Genomic DNA, 22,992 nt, shown 5'->3' on the forward strand with positions numbered 1-22,992 from the left:
AGTGTAAATTCATGTACTTCGAAATTTCTGCCGTTTTAACCAATTACCTTTTGCGATCTCTTTTCGAAAGCACCTTATTCTGGTATGTCTACATGTTCATGTTTACAAATAACGTTTTCCAAAATTTTCATTTAAGCATTGTATACTGACAAAATTAGTTGTGTCGATATTCCCTCAACTAGTTAGCTGTTTCTAGACGAGTATACTTGTCCTAATACAAAACCGCCATTCCTTCATGATAAGCGTACTCGTAAAATACAGCTAACTTGTCAAATAATTTGCATCAAACTTTGATGTTCGGTATACATATACAGGAAACGTTAGCTCCTGATTTTTCCGAAGAAAATACGTTCGGAAAGTATGTTTCCGATACCAAAATCTGAGTTCAAGAACAACGGAATTTATGGGCGACCGTTGAAAGTTCAAACTGCAATATCTGAAAATGCAACACGTGCGAGTTACGTCGTTTTCCTTTACGTCCGCAGATATTGCTACTTGCCGCGTGCTTTGTAAAGGATTTGCTTTTATTGCGCAGGTCTCCGAGTCGAACATGAACGACGTAACCCTCGTCGATGTGTCCAGGAACCTGACGGGGACGTACAAGTGCGAGGTGTCGGCCGGAAGTCCCAACTACCACACAGGAATCAAAAGGTCCAGAATGGAGGTCGTCGGTGAGTGCGAGAGGCGGCCGGGAGAATTAAAAAGTTTCGCCGGGAGTAGACAAATTCCTCATCCCCGATTCGCGCTCGCGTCCGCATCCGCGTCGGCGATGCGATGCGATGCGATGCGATGCGGCGCACGTGCGCGGCTACGTGCGCCCCATTTTCATGTCAGATTTACGGATCGCCCGGAAGAAACGCGACTAGGACTCCGATTCCGCCGGAAGACCGTTCCCAGATAGAAATTCGAACGTCATTCCGGGACTTACTTTGGAATTTTTACTTTGGCCGAATTAGTTACACAACTGACTATCGAATGACAAGAACGTTCATTTTATAATATATTTCGTTGATGAGTTCATTGGTATCAGACATTGGAAAATGTTCGCAGTTTCTTCAATGAAAATTTAAACACAGAGAACGTTTTTGTAATAGAATTTTGGTTGATTTGATACCAACAGCGGGAACATAACTTGCTGTGATATTTTGATTGAAATTGAATCTCAATTAATTGCTAACAAGAACGGATTTTTTACGGTACCTAATGCTTTTACAATAGGGTTACGATATTTATAAGAATTCTATGAGGCTGAAACAATCTTTGTAATGGTAGTTCTAGTAAAAGACCGCTTGTAGATAGAGATTTGTCATTCTGGAACTTATTTTAGAATTTTTACTTTCGCCGCAAGTTTATTCGTTGCGAAATCGATTGCCGACTAACAAGAACTTTCTTTTTATGTACTCAATCTTTCTGTAGATAATTTCATTCATTCTTTGATAATTAGGTTACAATATTTATAAGAATTCCACGAGACTGGAACAATTCTTCTAAGATAAGAATTATCGAGAATTGAATACGATTGATACGTAATCCTTAGATTTTCTTCGGTTTCTTCGAACGATCACTTCGGATAATTAATCCTTTCAAAACACAGATAATTGTGAAAGAAGAGTAATGGTAAATATTGATAAATGTCAATACAGATCTTTTTATAACAATTTTCATGAAAAATTGGCCACTGAAAGTTTCATTAGGAAACTGCAAAAGTTTTAAATAGAAAAATCTTATCCGTTGAATGGAATGTCTCTCGAACGTAAAAGGATCAGGGACAAACAACTTTAAGATCGTTCGGAGAACGCGGAGCTTATCTCTCGTCGAAAGAATGGCGGGATATAAAGGAAACTGGTAGTACAGGTGTTTCCGGGGACGCGACCCCTGTCAACCCTCCGGTCTCGATGGTGCTGGCTACTAGCCAGACGTCGAGCTAGCAGGGCGCCGGCATTCGCGTGCGCTAAACGATGTAATTATTATGCCTTAGACGCTCCAAAAACGGACCCGATGATCGACATCGAGAAGGAGCGCATAGCGGTGGGCGAGATATTCCGAGCGAATTGCACCACCGGCAGCTCCAGGCCCGCCTCCACGATTACTTGGAAGCTGAATGGAGAAATCGTGAGTGTCTAATTATTTTACGACTCTACCCGAACCTCTTTGAAACCCTTAAATTACAGTATCGTGGCTGAATTAATATAATGCAAGAATGAGAAGACATTGCTATTTTAATATTTATATATTCAATAATCTTAAACAATATATTATTACAATATATTATTAATTTCTTAGTTTAATAGTTTCACGTTTTCAAAAACTCATTATCGAAAAAACGGATATCTCGCAAATTACAGTATAACAACTGACATTGTTATTTTAATATTCATATATTTAATAATATTAAGCAATACATTATTGTAAGAATTAAAGAAATATGTTATTAGATTCTTGTGGAAATTTACACTTTATAATATTATTCACTCATTAAACCGGGTTCATTTATTAATTTAATAATTTCACGCCTCCAAAACCGTTCAGGGAAACTCGCAAAACAATCCTCCGCATTCTCAACGTATCACCGTGATAGATCGCCATTAATTCTTGCCGCGGTAATACCCCGGTAATCCATTTCCTCGGGAATTACATTTTTCAGCGTTTCCATTTAACGAACTAATCTCGCCGGGATGCGAGAGATATAAAAATAACCAGCGATTCGTTCGCATCTAAATTCCATTATCCATTTTCTGGATGCCCTCTGCAATACGACTGATCGCAGCGTTGATTTCGCGTGAATTGCAAGGTAATTAGGGAGCGGCAAGTTGACAGTGTACAGAGTGCGCCGATTTAAAACTGCGAAACGTTTTCGAGTGCCGGAATAATAACGCGGCCCGATTATTTCGACTGAATTATTAATGGCCGCTATATCGGCGGCGAGCGCGTATACGGTTCCATTGTGACGGATTAATTAATTACGGTGATTCGATGTTCCGCTCATAATTCCTAATTAATTCGCCGGAGGAGTGGTGGCGGACGCGCACGAATTATCTGGGAGGTATGTACGCCGCGCGTGTAAACACTCGTGAACATTTCGGGGTTCGGTCCGTTTGGTAAACATTCCCAGCAAAAATTATTCGATAGAATCGATCGCGATAAAACGCAGTATTCGGAGGGGCGTGGAGAAGCGATGATCGATCGCGGGACGAAACTTCTTCGAAAAAGGAATAAATTTCGGGAGAAGTCGCGGCATATCCTCTGCATACGAAACCGTCGATCCTTCCCATTGATCATCCCTGCGAGTCTCTCGTGCGAAGGTAATTCGATGTTAAGAAGCTTTCGTGAAATATGCTCCGACCGACTTTTCCTTATGAATTCCGGAAACAGTGAAGAAAAACGGGGATATATAAAGTCAGCGGCCTCGGAGTTTCGGTACGCGTTTAGCTCGAAGTTTTTATTCTTGGGATGAATTAAGGGAATCGTTGGTATCTTGTACTCTGATGTAACGAACGCAGGTGTTGTTTTCACATTTTGCTCGAGAAATCTGGAGTGTGAAGAAAGGTAGAAGCGGTGAAAGATTCTGCAGATAAACTAGCGACTGTTATTTTCTGTATTTCATCTCTTATATCTGTGTTGCGCTCTTGTAAAAGTATTCAACCTGTTGGGAACAAGTTAACATTAACAATATCGCTTCATAGAAACGATATATTACTGTATTATAACTAAACCACCAGAATAAGATTAACCTATGGCTCAATATAAACATTATTTATCTTTCTAAAATAGAATTTAAATATGTTCTTGTTCTAATAAATTGTCAACAACTGAGCTTTATCAAGTTGCAATAGAAATCATAGAACAACGGTTTAACTCAACGTGTTTTGTTCTTCGGAAACAAAAAAAAAAACGATGACAAACGGCGTATTGTACTTTATTCACGTCGTTCATCTAGTTTTTCGGAATATTCGAAGACCGAACTCGGTCCCGTGAGATGCATGAAATGCAACAATATGGAAATCCGTCCATTTGTTCCGCGAGCCGGTTAAATCGAGCACCGAGCCGGAAAAGGGGTAGAGCGCGGGGGCGGAGGAAAAAGGAAATGGAAGGTAACGAACGGAAGCAATCGGCGTTCCTTCGATCCACCGATGTTTTCGTCGATCGAAAACATATAACTCACCCGGCCAGGCAGGCAGGCCGGCCATTGTAACCAGTTAAGCGCGTCGGATGGCGGCGACTGCGGCGCTGCGATTTAACGGAATAATTTGGTTGATTTAACAAATACCGCGGAATAACGATTTATTTGCATACGAGGCACCGTGCGCCCCACCCGCCCCGCCTGCTACCGTGCTAGCGCGGATATATCTCGATGGATCACGATAAATTTAATTCCCGTTGGCGCACCGTGCGCGAAACCTCGATCCGCGCTGTCGTTGAAATGTGAAATAACTAGTTACAGTCCCGCGGGCTGATTGAAAAACAAAACCAGGGAGGATTCCCGCCGAACGCCGGCGCAGGCAACTGAAACGGGAAAACGTCCATTGAAACTGCGCGATTGTTTGGTTTTGCCGGCGAAACGCGGGCTTATTTAACGAGAAAGATGCGAATGGAAGATAGGAAGGATCATTTGTAGCATTTGCGGAGATTCAGTGACAAAGACATATTTATTTATAAAATAATTGCTCGAATATAAGCTTGTCGAGGGGATTGTTGATCTTTGTCGTCTTTTAGTATTTTTGCTGAGTTTGTTGTATCTATTGTGGGTAAAGTAACTTTCGAGTGATGTTTTATGGAAATTGTTTATAATATTAGGGAACATGAATATTATTAAATATTTTTATGCGTCTATACTTATCTAAATAAATAACAGTCCAAGTATTAAGTATATTACATCCTTTTGCACTCGAAAGTTTTCCTGCCTATATCCATAAGTTTCTAATGAAATACCGATGAAATTCATGGCATTAAACAGAAATAATCCACGAATGATGGGTTAAAACTATCTTATCTCTTTATCTCGTGTTTAACTACATTATACAAAATTTGATATTCAATATAGAATTTTACAATTCTTCCATGTCAAACGAAACGAAGACTATGAAACCGCTCTCGAGCGCAGATGTTTAAAGATTATGTATTATTAAAGATTATTCCACCGAGAGAAACAGATGGTTCCCCCTTTAAAATGTTCCCCGGTGACTATTAAACGTCGTCACCTTTCTTTTACGGCTGGGAAGTCCTGCGAGGCGTCCAGCGTGTAACGGTAAGAACGTTACGTTACATGACAGACGTGCTATGTGACAAGAAAGCGTCTAGAATTCAGTGAAAAAGGAAGGACCTATAAGAGGGAGTTATGTCAGCAAGCTATTAGCCAGGAACGTGTCCTTAGCAGTGTTCAAGTTCCGAGGAAACTTCGCAATTGGAGGACTCGGAAATCCTACGAAACGTTGCCCAAGGCTTAAATGGACCGCGATGTCGTGAAGGAAACGACGCCATCGTTATTTTCTCGACGACTCGCAACGCTTTTCCATTTTCAGCTCGGATTCCCGTTGACTGGTCCACCCCGTCCACCCTCATTCGCGAGAAACTAAAGCTTTATTCGCCGGGTTCGATGCCCGGCACAGTTTAAAAAGAAACGACGCCCCTTTCGTTCGATCCTGTATTTTCTACGTAGTTACGGATTCGATGATTTCAATTTCATTTAGCAATATATAACCAGTTTTCTATGGACTCTTATTAAACGCTGTGTTACGTAAACGAAGCATGGAGAATATAGAAAAATTCTAGATCGTTTAGGTGGAGTTTATAAATTATTCTTTTTTAGATACTCGTTTACTTTTGTTAGGGATTTCTACTGGAAATGTTGTTAGTGAATATTCCGTGTATACAGAATGTAGAAACACTATTTGCTGAACTTTTGGTTAAATACTTAAAATTCGTATTTTACATTCATTATTTATTAGAAATATCAAGTACATATTGTAGTAATTTCCATTAATTACTAATCTCTTGTAATATTTACTTCACATTTTCCATCACTTGCTATCTAACTCTAGTAAAAGATTATTCATCAGCAATCTAGCATTTCGATTATGCTTAATACCTTCGACTATATTTTCCATTCCAAATATTTATCATTCTCTGATGAAACATCGAAACCACTATTTTCCACTAACACAAAGTAAAACCTTGCATAAACTAAAGCCATAAACATTTCGTTCTCTATGTTTTATACCCTAGCATCGCACACAAAATTCAATATTAAACAGTAACCGAGAGTCCCTCCAAAATGCAAAGTTTCAATGCTTACAAACATTTCCTTTTTCCGCACAACCCACCGAAAATCATCAGAAATCTCAACATTAGCCCCACATTTATCCCGGAGGTCACCAAAGTATCCTGCAATTTATTCGTTTATGCAACCGAGCAGATTCATCCGCAACGTACAATTTGTCCGAGCCGATTTTCACGCGCTCTCCGCGCGGTACGTTTCCGCGTCGATAGTTCGGCGCATCGTGGAACCTGTGCGCGACGAGAAAGCGAAAGAGAAATACAGATCGAGAGAGAGAGAGAGAGAGACGGAGAAAGAGGGAGATTTATTTGACGAAATAATTTTCCCGGGCTCGACGACCGGGAAATAAATTCGGCCGCTTTATGGGTACGGATCGGTTATAATTAACGCGTGCCAGCGACGAGTTGAAAAGCAGCCCGGCCGTCGAGGGGGTGAGAGGGGTCAGAGCCGATTTAGTTTCTCGCGCGGGGGCGGAGTTGGGAAACGGTGCCGCTGCACGAGCGCGTCTCGAGCGTAACTGAAAATTCGCGTGTCTAGCGCCCGGCAACAATGGCCGCTGGGAAGTGCACCGAGCCAGCAATTTCACCCTGCCATTTTCGGCTCCCAGACCCCCGCGCTAACGGACTCTGATGCGTGTCACCCTGTTACTCCCTGAGAGGACGGAGCTAACCTGGCCCATTGTCGACAACTTTCTCTTAATGTCCCCAGCCCTCGACGTTCCGCGGTCCTCGTTTCTTGTTGGCAGACCGGTCAACGTGTCCGTTAGCGGAACTACCAACCCAGAGTTCTTTTAACCAACGCCGAAAACTTGTAACGTTTGTGCACGTAAGTGGATGGACGGTTGTCTTGGAACGAGGGAGAAAAGAGCTTTTCCGTTGATTGAACTACTGTCATAATTGAAATGTAAATTGCTATTTAGTAAATTGTACTGTAAGTGATGAGGAGGAAAAGATTTAGGTACAGTTCAGTTGACGTCTTGTGGGTTAGAGTGAAATGAAGTTGTAGGTATTTATGAGTTTTAGATTTGGAGAGTGGTGTTTACCGGTGAACGTATCGATACTTTGAATATGCATATTTCTACGGTAACTAGTGAAATAACTGGTTATAAAATAAAGGTAGACAAGTTAGATGATACATTTTTCTTATTGGAAATAGAAACATAAGGGAAGATAGAAATTGAGAGATTGATTAATCGGATAATATTGGAATTGATATAAAAGTCAGTGAACAAAGAGAAACGCAGAATTTTAAATGAAACTTTAGAACAGGTTATTTGACTGGTCGTGTTACGTTTAGTGTGAATGAATGAACGGATTTTGTGAAGTTCAGTCGAAGTAATAGTTTGATTAATGGAATTTTCCTAATAGCAAACGCAATTTCTAATTTCATTCAGTATTTCAACGTGAGTTATCATAGGTAAATGTATTATACTTTGACAAAACAGAAGCCACGAACATGCCGTAAAGTCTTTTTTCACTGGAAGGTTCGTCCCCAAGGAGAATCACTTGATCTTTCTCTGAAAACCAGCGAAAGCATTCCCATAAATCCGACGTACTCATTGAATATTCCGGTTACTCGTCGCGTCAATTCTTCAAAACGCGGACGGAGTTAAATGAAATAGCTTAGGATCTTCGGTTGAGCCTCTGCCAAAAGAATCCGGTCGCAACGCCGAGTATTCGGAATCAAGCGCGCGCTCGTATTTTCTCACGGCCGATTCCCCCGGTTCGTGCGCCGCTGTTTCTTCTCGTCAATTCGTCAACATCAACGAATATTTCCAACAAATCTCGCGTGCAGCTCTATGGTGCCTCATAAATTCAAAGTCAGATCCATTCATTGCTGGAAACTTTCGTGATTCTTTCGCGACCTGTCGTTTCGTCTTCGGGTTCAGCCATGTTAAAATCATTGGCACTGTTTTATTCGGCGAGATTTCAACAACAGGGATATTAGATTTTCAAATCGTGCGATTCAATTTCAATTTCTGCATTTTTTTCATCTGGAAAACTCGTGATCCTTTTCTCAGCAGTTTCACGTGATTCAGGACTAAAGTATGTTACGTATTATACGTTCGTTCGGAATATTTAATACCAGGATTCATTTCGATGAAACCTTGACCTTAATCGGGTATCGTCGATTAAAACAGCGTCGGTTATTAATGTAACTGACGCGAAGCCGACTCGGTCATCAGGTTAAGGTAATATAAGAGTGTCCTTGTCACGGACTTGTCCCATTGTCGCGAATCCGGGCCACGAAAATACTGTTCGTTAGTGCTTTCTTCCTGAAGTTGGACGGAAAACCGATAGAGAAACGGCGCAAGTCATCGCGAATGTCATTTCGCGACCAGACGCGTTTTCTAGCTCGTTATGATCTTTCTTACCGATGTGAGATAATATGTTTGAATTCTTAAATACTTACGATTCTTTTTTCTTAGACATCGTTACGTAAAGAAACTTAGTGAAGAATGTCTTAGGATGTATTATTTCTGAAATGAAGTGTTGAATTATGGTGTCAATGAATTATATAAATTAAATACAATTAAATGTTTGATTTTTTAATTTCATCCAAATGTAATTCTATTAAATTGTTTATTCCTGACATGTAATTTTTAACATTCAGTAGAATTAAATATGGAAGAAATTTAATACTGAAATTCTGATACAGGGGAAAGTATTCTTAAATAGTGAAGTATTTGTGACTGGACTCAATATTTAAGCTCGTGTGCAACAATTTCCGGCGATACAAAGCGATCTAAAGAGCATAAACGCGGACAAATTGAGCCGCAAGTATTTCCGAGACAATTCGTCCGGCTCGCAGGTTACGTGGAAATTATTCCACATAAAATTTCGCTACAAGGAAGCTGTACGTCCAGTTTGTCATATCGCAGACTTTATGAGTGTTTTGTGTCCTCCGTGAAATTCCGCACTAACGTAAATTCTGCAAGTTTTCTCGAAATTCCTGTCGCCGTCGTTTATCTCCCCGTGTCCCGGTAACATACCGCTTCATGCAAAATTCCTTCTATCTTTCGGACAGACTATGGCTCGCGTTCTTTCCGCTGGAGCCGAAGCTGACACGTGTCATCGCGAGACGAACAATGAATGTTCCTCACGTTCACTGATCACTGATTAAAACAAGCTAATGAAGACCCTCCGTGAGTCTCTGAGGATCTTCAATAAAAGAAGCATTAAATATTCTTTATTCTAATTAGATACTTATTCAGAAACAGACATAAAAATTCAAACAAAATCTAATAAGATCCAGTGAAAAAGTTTAAGTTCTTTACTCAAACTTCATATTCTTATTGTAGAATAAATACATCATACGAGTTTCCCTAATTAATCTTTCACACGGTAAATCCCGTATGTTATAACTGCCTCGACAACTCCACTCACAGAACCTATCTCAATTTTACTTTCCTTCTTAGAAGAAACCAACTTTGTATTCATCACTAGATCTCAAATTTTCATAAAATCAGAAATATGAAAGGCTGAAGCTGCACAGATTTCAGAAAACGCGAAAAACCATATAAAACACATGAAACTTAACATTTCTTTTAGTATTAGTCAAACAAACCTATTCTCCTTGATAACCCTATTTCTCTGCTTACATTCTTGCAAATTAAGTATCCTTGCAAATCAAAATTCGCGTAACGTAACCTAAATCTAAATCCTAATAAACCTGCACAATCATCTTAAATTCACACTAACTCTTCGAACAATACCCAAACGCTCCGAAGCACGATCAGAAAGCTTCAATTTCAGCATCTCCCAAAACACAAGGTAATCGTCCCAATATTCCCAAACTATTCCAATATCCCCAGAAATCGCTGTCCATCTACAAAAGCTGCGAGACAGCGAGGAGCACCGTGAAATCCGGCTCGGCGTAGATTAAACGTGATCCCACAAAGACAGGCAACGGTTGGCCGGTGTCTACGATACGATCAGGTGTCGCCGGATCACGTGGAAAACCCGTCGGACAAATCCTCCGGTCACGGTAACGCTCGGAGGACGGCACGACTGGGGTGTACAGCGCGTAGCGAGCGACACCGGCAAGCTTTATGCATTATGCTTTATGAACACGCCGCGCAATCCCGCGTCATCGCAGGTCCGCGGGACTTAATGCACGGCCTCGTTTGTTCCCCGAAGTAATAACGCCGAGCGACTCTTGTACCTAGCCGGTCGGTCGACCTCTCTTCTAGCTGGTCCTCGCCGTGTCTTTCCTCTCGAGAAGAAAAAGAAAAGGTGGAAGAAGAAGATGATGATGAAGAATAAAGAGAGGAGGTTACGCGAGGGAGACATAGAGAGAGAGAGAGAGAGAGAGAGAGAGAGAGAGAAAGGGAAAAGCGGAGCAGAGCCAGACCTGCGCTCTACGGCCGTTCATTTACGTTAAGAGCAACGAAACTGCGTAATATCTGCTCGAGGCTCATACCACGGTCCGCCGCGGCGGAGGTTTGCCCAGGAAAATCTCACCTTCGATGGGACCGCGAAATTGAATTGACTGCGGTGTGTTTGAGCCGGGCTGGCCGGGCGGGATCGATCCGAGTATTTGTCTTGGGGACTGTTAAAAGGGCCGGCAATGTAACGCGATAACGACGGATCGCTGGTTTAAGCGAGATATTAATTTGGCGAGACTCGTTTGCCGGGGAAAGGTTCTTGATTGCATGGTTTTGTTCTTGATTGGGTGATTCCGAAGGATGGAATTTGGATTTTGTCAGTGGAAATGGTTTTTGAAATAGCTTTCTTTTATGCCATTGGGTTTTGTGAATTTTCTTCGTAGTTTTGATAGATTTTTTAGTTCATCTGTTTAAGATTGAGAATGATTATAGGAGATGGAATGTGGATTTTGTTGGTAGAAATAGTTTTTAAAGTAGCTTTCTTTTATGGTGTTGGGTTTTGTTAAATTTCTTTGTGGTTTTGATAGTTTTCTTAGTTGATGTGCTTGTGGTTAAGAATGATTTTGTGTTGAATGAATGCGATTTTGTGAATGATTAATCGTTTGTGTTATTCTTTCCTATGCGAGGATTAAGTCCTTGAACTGAAATGACGAGTCCAGCTTGTCATGGAGTTTCTTGGTCAACGTAATAACGACGAGCTGCACTCGCTAGTAAGAAAATTAAATTCTCTTAGCAGTGCTGCCTGAGAATAAATTGCAGTTGAAGGGGTCAAGGGAAATTATGAATCGTAAGGATGTGAACTGTAAAATAGAGAATTGTAGTAATGTGCGCGTAATTAGGGAAGATTCATTTATAAAAGCGAATTAAATTGATGAAGTGTTTAAAATATATTCGTTAAGGAGAAACAGAATTGATCGCGATGGTTCATCGTTTAAATTGCCTTTTCCCTCAGACAGGCGGCGGTAATTAATATTTTCAAGAAGAGATAATCTTCGCTACGACACGGACACGGCGTTACACACCCAAACAACAGGCATCCCGCGTTTATACAACCGTGGCATAATAATTCATGCTTTCTACATACTTGTTCCCGTAATATATACAACGGGCCCGCTTCAGAATTAATCTGTTTCATTTTCAGCTCGCTAAATATTTATTTGAGGTGCACGCTTGCTTTCTTGCATTATTAACGCGCGAATATTCCGACGCGCGGTGAAAGTAATTCACGGCTAAATCTCCCGTGCGAGGAAAAAAGGAAAAGCGACTCACCTTTTTCACCGTTAAATTATTACCCGTTCACCTTCTTCCGTTTATCCAATTAAATGAAATCGGGGAAATGGGACACTAACGAACCGTGGATTAAATATAAAAAAAAAATTCGGATCCTCGTCAGATAAAAGCCGAAAGAAATAAATGACGCAGAATTCATTAAACATCTCGACCTATTATTATTTATCAGTCATAAAAAGCGGTGAGAAATTCTTTTAAATCTACTTGCGACATCGACGACATTAAAATATCGGTTAAAATAAGTTTTCTCCAATTAGCATAATTATTTGATAGAGACATTTGCAATTATAAATATTGATATTCTAGATGATGTTTAGATGGTATCTCTTGCTTTGCGATGTACCTTTGAGAGTGAGAAACGGTATTATTTCTCTTGCAGATCACGAACGACAGCATGCAGTACAGGTCCAGGCACTTGGAGATCCCCCAAGACGATGACGACTCGATGGTGTCGAAGTCGACTATAGAATTTAAGGTGACGAGCGACATGTTCAGAAACGGTCGGCTGTGCTTGCGTTGCACCGCCGCCATCGCGGACATCTACCAGGAGTCGACTGATACCGAAATCAACGAAGACGCACCCCGTATAGCGTCTATTACTGGAGAATCTCCGCCACGGGGACACCGTGAGTAAACACTATCCTATAAGATGACAAGAATATTTATCTACTCTCTGTTTCAATTAATTTCGTATTTCAAAACAACCTGTAGTCCTCATCAATTATTGACAATTATTATCTCACTTTAACACATAGTCACGTATTTTTGGACAACATACAATTTTCCTCAGTTATTAATAATTATAATTCTACATTACAACGTAGTCACGTATTTTGAAGCAACCTTATAGTCCTCACTAGTTATTAAATACTATAATCCTACTTTAATACATATTTACATGCTTTGGAACAACCTATAATTCTCAATTATCAATAGCTATAGTTCCACGATTCGAATTAGGGAATGATCCCAAACATTCATCTAACAAAATTTCATCTTCTTTCAATTTCTCAAGGAACACTCTGATGTTCACTTATTGTTGCTCGCCATGTGCAAAATTTCCACCTATATCTTTCATCGTGCAATAAAGGATTAATCGAAGACCATAGGAAACTCCCCTCTGACAGTGTCAAAAGAGCATTCCCTGTCGTAGGGGCTGATCAAACCACACCCATCCAGTTGCTTTCTATTAACTCGGTAAACAGTGCTAATAAAGGAAGCCCGGCGCACGGTTTACGTGGCCCCGTTAACAGGATGAATTCACGGCAAAAGAATTCCAGCCGGTGGGAAAGGGAACAGGGAAGAATTCCAGCCGAGGCTTTTAATGATTCACCAGGTAGCTCGTTTTTCCGCGTTCAGTAATGGGCGCAGGATGCTTCGTATCATTTCAAACCCTGTTCCCAACCCGATGGTTCCGCGATCTTCCTTCAACCATCGCCAGAGAAATTTTTTTCCTCCCCGTAATGAAGGAAACAACGAGCCTGTTGCGGATGAAATTACATCTAACGGGTTGACTTACGTCACTGATACATTGTTCGTGTTTCGAGAATTATTTCGATGTCACTGTACTCGAAACATTCGGATAATTTCCTGCTTTTCCAAGACTCGTAGATAACATATCTTCTCATTGAAACCTCCGAGTTAATATTTACAGAAAGGTAATACAAATGGAATTGATTTTCCTTCATTTGCTTCGATGTACTCCCAAGTTTTGTGCAATCAGAATTTCGCCTCAGTCAGTTTCAATATTATTCAGTAGATAATTCAGTGCTCCAGTTAGAAGGATAAGTTAAAGCTTTGAAAGAGTGAAAAAATATTATTCGCCACCTTTCATCTCCAGTATACTTTTACCTTGGAACTTTCTAAATCTAAAAACAACGAATATATATATACTGTCAGCAAATAACATAGCAAGGCAGTAATTCAAGATAACAAAGTATTCCCAAAGCATTGAATACTCAAAGTAAAAATTTTTCAACGCGTAATTTAAGACAAAAGTGCAATTACACTTTGCAATTGCATCAATCAGTTACGACAAAACTAGCAACACGACAGAACCCGTCAAATACTGCAATGATTTTTTTAACTATCATTCCCCATCGTCAACGGAAACAAAATTACAATCTATCCCAGTTACTTGATACACCCTGTTCACAGGCAGCTAGAGATAATCATTTACACGCGAGGAGAGGCGTCGCGTTCGTCGCGAATTCTTTTCAACAGTCGATCAGTCGCTCGATCGCGTTCATTTTATCGGTCTCATGAATCTGAATTGCGCTGGGCGTTGACTGAATTCGTCGGTACAAGGAGGCAGGGGTGTGACAAAGTTTCCGAGGACATCGTGAACGGGGAAGTTGCGAAACTGGGCTAGCCAATTGGCCGGTGTTTGCATTCCCCTTTAATATCGGCGCGGGGAGGCGACGAGAACAATGCAGCCGCCGCAGCAGCCGCGGTAAAATTCAACCGATCAGACCGGCCCGGATAATACCGGGCGACCGGTATCGACCGGATCGCGTTGTTAATTGCGTCGTTCCGATCTAACGAGGCGGACGAACATCCCGGGAATTTTATCTTCTTTCCGACCCACTGGACCTGATTCCTTAACGCACGACTGGCTGGCCAGAGAAAACGGGGGTGAAGGGCGGCACCGTTCCAGGAAGGTTGCAAAATTTTTCCATTAACGCCGTAAATTGGTGCCTGTAACCGGGGCGTTTCAATTCGAACTTTGAACATCCGGCGGACTTCCGAAAATCATTCCGCCACCCTAAGTTCCATGGAGGCAGGCGTTAAAACCTCGAGAAAATATGGAGCCTCCAAGTTCTCGATTCAGTGGTCTATTAAAAAAGCCAGAAGTTCCTTGAACCGTTCGATGTTCTTGTTAGTTTCTCTTTTTTCGAAGAATCTTTTAGCTTTTCAATTGGATCGATAGCAATAGAAGTACGTTCGTTAATGTTTCACGATACTACGATTTGCTTGGAGTAATATGCCGTTTGCTTTGCAGAAGTTATTGCTCGATTTATGAAGTTTAGCGGGTATTTGTATTTCGAGATCGTTCGTTTGCAGATAGACACGCAGTGCAGCTGCGTTTTACGGGAGTAAAAGATTCCAACAGTTTTTCATTTTGCTACAAGGTAAATATTCTACGGTGAATTTAAATGGACGTATTTGAATTTCGAATTTTAACGCGGAGAGTAACAATGGTTTAATAAAGTGCGGGCGATTCCGAATTCGAGATAAATTGCCGCTGCTCCCCGAGGTCATCGCGCCCGCCTGTATTTATCCTTACCTTTTCTATTTTGTGGGGCGCCGATAAAATTTTCATTCCGGTTTAATCATCGTTTTCATCCGGGGAAATCCATGGAACTCGTTAAAACGCTTGGAATTCCGAAGGCGGCAAACGCGGCGTTATTAACATCGTTAGTTGTTCCGGTCCCATGGAAATAATTTTGCCGATTAATGAGCCCGAGGACTCGCTAAAGCGATAATACGCGATTCTTCCGGGTAATTTGCCGCAAATCGATGCGTGTCGTTGCTTAACTTTTGCTTTTGTCCGTCAATCTCTGTCACTGAAAAATTCGAGTTGTCACTGAAAAATTGAGCAGAAGTGGTCTGGAAACTTTTTTTGAATGAGTTGCAGCTGAAGGTCTCACGCTACTGCATGAAAAGAGTGATTTCATCGAGGATACTCTTCATTTCATTTAATCCGCCGAATTACTTGCATGACCATTGTTGTTTGAGTTACAATTTTCAATCTATTTATTTATTATCCGTTATTAAATTGAGAATCTCTTGCTAATTGACTCCAGTGACTTCTACTTTTCTAGCTTCCTAGACAAATCCTACTAGACACCTCAAATCTCGACGGAAAAGATCTGTTTTCAAATCTCTAGATTTGAAAATTTAGATAGAAATTTCTCTCAGTCGATCTATTCGAAGTAACGAAATAAATTCTATATCCATCAGAAAGGAACCAACAGGTAAAAACCAGTATCAACCCCTACATTAAAAACCAAAATATATATTTGTATCCAAATTTCATTACAACATCTATACATGAATTCTCTAATTTCCAAAATAAAAATCGGCAAACAAAGATATCCAAAAAACAGAGATTCAAAGGAATCTTATGAAATTTTCACAAGAACAGAACAAAATTACGTAGAAGAAGATTTCAAATGGATACCCGCTAGCCGACGTAAGGGTTAGCACAGAGACAAGGTTCGAAACGCGCGAAGAGGGTGTTTCTTTCACGCGCTCGCCATTTTCGACAGCACTGAGTTCCTTGACAATGGGAGAAAACGAAGGGGGAGACGAGCGGAAGCGAGGGGCCCGACGCCCGCTAGAAAGGAGCATGATAATTGCGGGGTTCTCGTTGTGGAAGCTCGGGGAGAGACAAAAAGGCGGCGAAACTGGGGATGAAACCGACCGGGGGTGAGATCGCGGCGAGTGATTCAGTTAGGGACGCGATCCTATTTCCCGTAACAGGGTAACGGCTTTGCTTTTCCATCTGGAACAATCGGTCCCGCTCCGTCCCGTCGCGACGGCTGCTTCTTGGCGGAGCGCTGATACGGCTGGCAGAGGCGGCATAGCTGTCACGGGCTGGCGTGATTCACGTGAAAGATGAATCGATACATCCCCGCGCGCCTGCACATCCATAAATGTTATTGTTGCCGTTAGCCTTATTGCGTTCCGCCGGAGGAACCCGACTCTGCCCACCCCTAAAGATGGAGGATCCTTTTTGCCCTCGATGTAGGGTGTGTCTTATCTCGGTGATAAAAGAATGACGCATCGTTAGAGATCTATTTATGTTTGAAAATATTCGGTTTGAATTTCTTGTCTGGTGGAAGTTTCAATAAGGTTCTGGTATTTTTCTTGTTTATTATTATCAGTTTGAATGTTTCGTTTATTTCATATTTGTTAACGTCTCGATGAGATTCCGATCATTTTTGTTTCCATTCGTTATTTTTGTTAATCTACTAATACGAGTCAATTGTTTCACTTAATTTCGTCGGCGGGATTGTTGAAATGACATGCGGCAATAATAGAAAATATCATTCCTTGGCCAATTCTCTCTGAAACGAAGCCACGCGAACGATATCGTTCCACGTTCATTGACTTCTGTTAGCATGTACACGACACTGGGTGTTCCGTTTGAAAAAGTCAATTTTTACCAAATAAATTGGCGAGAGCAGAGAAAGGGAAAACAGTAGATATTCGAGCGTTGGATATATATTTTTTCATTCTGGTTTCATTACCGCCAGGAATTGGCCGTTGCTCCCAAAGTGAAATAGAATAGTTGCAATCCACGGAACGAAAAAGGGAAATATATATATATATCGCACGGAAGGAATGAGCATGGAATTCTACTCCGGCGGGTAATTGAGGCGATTTCGGGGGCGGCGGTTTGGAAATCGTTGAAAATTGCGAGCGGTGGCCGCGGAGTCGCGGCGATGGTGGCCGCCGCCCTTTCTGGCGGTTGATATCTGGTGGAGGATTAAAATTGAAAAAAGGAGTCTGCGGTCCGACGGGTGGCCGAGTGGCCACGGTGATCGAGCCTCGCCTGCAAAAAGGTGGCGGGGAAAAAAGGAGGAATCGAAAAAAGAGAGGAGCGGGCTGGAAAAAGTGCGAAAATGCAAGGCTTCGTCGAAGCGGCCGGGCACGGCTCGATCAAATTTCGTATATAAAATGAGCGTGGCCTGTATGTGCGCTGGCTCGCTCGCTTCTGGATACGTAATTACCTGTGCGGATGTGTTGCTGTGTATCTGCACAGGGTGATCTAGAATTACCGATTCTTTGAGTAACTCCTGCTTGATAAAAGAGAACATTGATCTACATGTAACAGTTACAATGTATTTTATTTGCGAGTTACAAGAAGGAATTTAGTTTGTCTCTTTATAGACTGGGAACTGTTAAGTAGAATACTGAAACTGGTGCTGGGACATTTGTCAGAGATCAAATCAGAATGTCTTATTTTATGGTAGAAATTATAATAATGGAAATATAGTTGTACGACAGAAATTGGATGTTTAAATTCTGTCCAGATGTTTTCTTTTATCTTTGTTGTTGATAAAAGATAATTGATGATTCGATAGTATAATCCAAAGTATATTCATGTCGACGTACAATTTGTGTGTTATATAATCAGTGTGAGAGATATGAAGGAAATTTGTTGTTTGTGACAAGAGATTTTTCCAGTGACTGTTTGAAAGGTTCCACGATAGAAAAGTAGAGGACACCCAGTAGAACGGTGAGATATATCCGTTCGATAATGGCTCGATGGCACAGGCGTGGGTTAGAGTGGCACGTTAATAAAACCAGAGCGTTAATTGCTGAATTCCCCATTGATTAATAGCGCTGAAGGCTCTGCTGAAAGCAAGAGGCAAGTGGGCCGACGATTTCATGAAGGAAGGAAATAGCTCGGTGTCTACGTTACAGGCGTTCAAATTGCGGAAATATTCCCCGATCGCGCACCATCGATTGCCCTCTTATTCCTTTCTTTCACGTTTCCCCGTTTCGCCCTTCTGTTCCGCCCCTCCCTTTCGAATTGAATAGCAATTATGCCGAACAAACTGACACCGCCCAACGATGAAACAAAAATTATCGGAACGAGACGTCGTCGCTATCGACAGCACGCATGGAAACGTTCCATCGGGGTAATTGATTGCAATTTAATTTCCCTTTTCCTGCAAAAAGTCGCTCGAACGCGCGAATTTGCAAAAACACGCTGCAACTAATTACGGGGACAAAAGAAAAATCACTGAAACATTAGAACCGAGTTTTTCCCGTTTCCCCGGTAAACGATCGTCGTTGCATAAAATGCGAATAATTTCACGGTTTATAATTCGCGCGTTTGTTTCTCATTGAATCCGTTGCCACGCGTTCTATCGATCACGACGTGAAAAAAGTTCGGCCTGGGCTTTTCCGGGGAAAAATTCTTCCTGTGAAGACCGTCTCCGGAGAAAATATGTACACAAGGGGAATCCGTTTTCGATTAGAATACAAGCCCCTCTCGCTGGAGCCACGGAAGTTGGCGAAGAATACGAGATCCTCGAGGTATCTAAATGCGCATAAATTTCTGTTGCCCTCGGCCCCTTCCACCGTTTGTATTTCAAAACACTTACGGCATCTAGACGCGTATTGGATCCCGGCTCTCGGAATTTCCGGGACATTTGACCCGTCGGGTCGAGCGATTGATTGTGATAATAGGCTGTACAGGGTGCTCAAGAGATAAATTCTAATTTCAATTTTATAAAATAATATCTTTAAAAATATCTATTAAAAAATCTCTTTACAATCTACACTCTTCAACAATCTCTACTTTTAACAACGACGCACAAATGTAACCTCAATTTTATCTAGAAACGTTCCCTTCAGATTAGTCCAGAAAATTATTCAAAAACCAATATTTATCTTCTATTTAACTTAATCGTTCCTATATCATCCTCTCTATCCGTTTATCTATGTCCCCATTCCCGCTATCTATTTATCTATCTTCTATCTCTTCTCGTATCTCTCTATCCAGCTCTCTGCCTATTTCTCTATCCATTTCTCTATAACCTCCGCTATCCATTTCTCTCTCCGCTCCCCTCTCTACTCCCCTATCCACTTCTCTATCCGTGTCTCTATTTATTCCTCTATCCATTCCTCTATCTACTCTACCCATTTCTCCTACATCCCCGAATTTCCACGTTTCCATCCCTCAATCCATCCATCTCCCGCCCCCTCGCGCCGACTCGCCCGAGAACACCCTTGTATCATTAACGCGCAGTTTCCTCAAGAAACAAAGCCGCTCCCCCAAAATTCACGCGCGCGGTAGGAATCAATTACTCCGCGGTTTCCCGTAGCGCGCCGCGAGCCGGCGAAATCAATTTGATAGCTCAATCCACGGAGACACTCGAGAAAGGCGTCTGCGGTGACGGCAGGGGTGGATGAGACACACAGGACCCGCTGCACCGGGCTGGAGGGTTGCTCGTTTACGAGCGTGCTGACTCATCCCCCCGGGGCGGTCGCCCGTCGAAGCCGCCGCCGGCGCGTATTCGCGGCTGATTTACGCGCGACCCGGTCCTTACGAGGCTCACCGGGACCCGAAGGAGGATTTCATGGCCGATGTCGGCCGATCGCGCGACGTCTGTCGGCGAGGAGCCGCGCGATAAAGCCGCGTCGCGCTGCGCCGCGACGCCACTCCAGCCAGACAGCCCCGCGACCCGGCCAATGGGGTCGTCCGGATGCCTACTCGATTGCCAATACCATTACTCCGCAGTAAAAGGATCATAAACGCACCGTTAAAGGACTCTTCTGTGTTCCTCGCTCCGCGCGCCCCTATATCACCGGCCCGGCCGGCTGGCTCCCCTAAAGCGGAAATCGAACCACCCCTTTATATCGTCGTTGAGACGCGAACCGTCTAGCGGCCGAAACGAATCGGATCCACTGGAATTTCGCGTCTTCCAATGTTAATGCCGCGCCCACGGCGACGCGACGGTCCTTTCCGTCTGCGTCGCGTGCTCCTTTATGGCGGAAACCGAGCAGGGTGCTTGGGGTGATTCATCGGAGTGGATCGAGTTATTGCGGGATTTTGTATCGCAGATGGGAGTTTAGTATTTGGTAGATAGAGAGGATTCAATTGGTGTTGAGTGGAATGATTGGATCTTGAGAAGCAATTATAAATTGAAGAGATTCAGTTTGTTGGGTTATCTTCAGCCAGAAGCTTTAAGGAATTCGGTAGGTTATTTTAAGTACAACTAAATGTTTGTCTTCAGTAATAATTCTTTCCCGTTCTCGGATTTTCTAAGTATATACACACATTTCGAAGAACAATGTGTTTTATATTATCATACTCTTTGATAATGTCGATGCGAGGGAACTTCATAAAAATGATTCTCGAATCAAAGAAAACATCCTCAAAGAACATGTCTCTTTCCCCTCGCGGGCCACTAATTACGGGACACCCTGTACCGTGGCCCAAATTCCCGGCTCCATCCGTTTTCCACAGGGATTGATAACTCTGCCTCACGTGTGCAGGATTGTGAGCACATGTATCCAGATAGAGTTTGACTATGGGATTGCAGACCCGTTTTCCCGAATGGCAAACCGCGTTGCGCCGTCACGATGAAGAATGCCAGGGGCCGCGTTTGCGCACCGCGGCCATTAGTATATTACTTTCTCCAGGGCGAGCCTTGTCCTTTTACAGGCCGGCTCCCTTTGGCCCTTTAAGTCTGGACCTTCGAGCCCGCCGGACTGTTCAGCTCGGCGCCGCCGCACCGATCCCTCTGATCCGCGAATCGTAAATCTACCGAGGTGTCGGACAAAGACAAAGTCGAACTCGCGCGAACAATCGCCGGAACTTCTATGAAGAACCGCTCAAAGGGAAACCCTTGAGAGTTCTAAATAATCAGGGTGAAGTGTGATCGGGCTTTGTTCCGTGATCCGCGAATCGCAAGTCCGTTAAAGCGTTAAAGATGCGGTCAAGCTTTCGCGAGGAACTGATCCGAAGGAAGACTGTGCGAAGAAACCGAACAACTAAGTTATTGCCTCGGAGGATCGGAAACTTGGATTCTTCGCTTCGGGCTACACGTTCAATAATCAGAGCGATCGTTCGATCGTTTCTGTTGCAGGGAACTACCTCCAATCTCGGTCGAAATCTCAGCCCTCCGTTGCAATGACGATTTCGATCTTTGACTGCTTGATAATTAATAAAACATGCTTCTCTTCTTGTTCAGTATTCAATACTTCGATGCATAATTTAATCCTTTACAGAAAGAATTGCTACAAGTTTAAAGAATACTCGTTTGCGAGGGGTTCAAATCCTCAACCTCTATAACCACCGAAGTTAGCTATCAATATTTCTCCATTCACTGTACAAACACAAGTTCCCAACGGGAACTGGAAAAGAAATTCCCAAATCGCAAAAGTTCCAATTGATCAATTCACAATCCTAAATTCCCAATCAGAACCAGCTGCAAACAGTTCCAAAATCCCCAAGCATCCAATGCAAGGATTCTTACCGAAGGATCCAGAAGAAACGTTGGAGCGGTCCGAAAATCAATACACAGCCACCCCTAAAAACGCAGGAGATCAAAGATTCGCATCGACAGGGGTTGTCGCGGGGGTGAAAAGGCAGCATTCGCGGCAGGCCTCGGTTAATATTCATCCCCGGCGTACGGGCGGCCGTGTCGTTTCTTCTGTTCGGTGAGAGTCGCAGCCGATACCTCTCCGCCGTTTCTTTCTTCCCCTCGCAGGTTCTCTCTATCCCGTGAAATTCTCCCTCGAGCATCCCCCCCGTACTGCCGCGCGCCGCCCCTCGGCGCTCGTCCATCGGCGGAATATACCCGGAGCATTATCAATGCGAGGCGAGTTCTCAGCTGCACTTTCGAGGGTATCCCGGAATAGTAAGGAGCAACGAGAGTGCTGGCTGCGCGCTTCGGCGTCGGAGGAGAGGGTTGCTTTTCTCGAGGAACGCCGGGGGAACGAGAGAGACCGTGATAGTGACAGGCCGAGGGAGAGAAAGGTGGAGGAAATAAAGCGTAGGAAAAAAGACGAACGGAACCGGGGGCGGGGGCAGATAAAAAAGACGAAGGCTGCCTGGGGGTTGGAACGGGGTAAAGGAGCGCCCAGGGATAAGGAAGACGGGGCGGGGAGGAACTATCCGCTTCGATTAGTAACTCTGTAACGTGAGCCCCGTCCGGCGAGACTGTTTTTCTTTCGTTCCGCGGAATTACGGCGAATCGCGGCGAGGGATTTGTATCCGTATATATTCGAGAAGAATGTAAATACCGTTAGGGGAAGGAGGTTCGGGATTTATCGTCGGGAAGATCTTACTGCGCCGGTTGTTGTTTTACGCCTGGAATAAGGGAAGATGATCTCTTCAGGCTTTTAACGGGGTGGATTCGCTATTTTCAGCGGCGATTCATATCTTCGGAGTATTTATGTTTGTATTTGATAATGCGTTGGATGGAATCAATTTTTTTGTGTGAAATAAGGACTTGTAGGTTCGAAGAATTTTTGGTTTTGTCAATTTTTTATTGTAAATATTTATTTGTAAGTA

General features: G+C 42.8%; 1 protein-coding gene across 3 annotated transcripts in view; it reads left to right on the top strand.

The window, feature by feature from the left end:
* Positions 1-22,992, top strand: part of LOC116423997 (uncharacterized) — a 161,974-nt gene that overhangs the window by 124,319 nt on the left and 14,663 nt on the right. For all 3 annotated transcript variants that reach the window (XM_031969853.2, XM_031969854.2, XM_031969855.2), the window contains exons 3-5: positions 536-671; positions 1,979-2,112; positions 12,331-12,577. In XM_031969853.2, coding sequence (XP_031825713.1) covers positions 536-671; positions 1,979-2,112; positions 12,331-12,577 — 517 coding nt within the window. The remainder of the gene's footprint in view (positions 1-535; positions 672-1,978; positions 2,113-12,330; positions 12,578-22,992) is intronic.

The sequence above is a fragment of the Nomia melanderi genome, chromosome 13 (genome assembly GCF_051020985.1).
Source record: "Nomia melanderi isolate GNS246 chromosome 13, iyNomMela1, whole genome shotgun sequence".
Taxonomy (NCBI): domain Eukaryota; kingdom Metazoa; phylum Arthropoda; class Insecta; order Hymenoptera; family Halictidae; genus Nomia; species Nomia melanderi.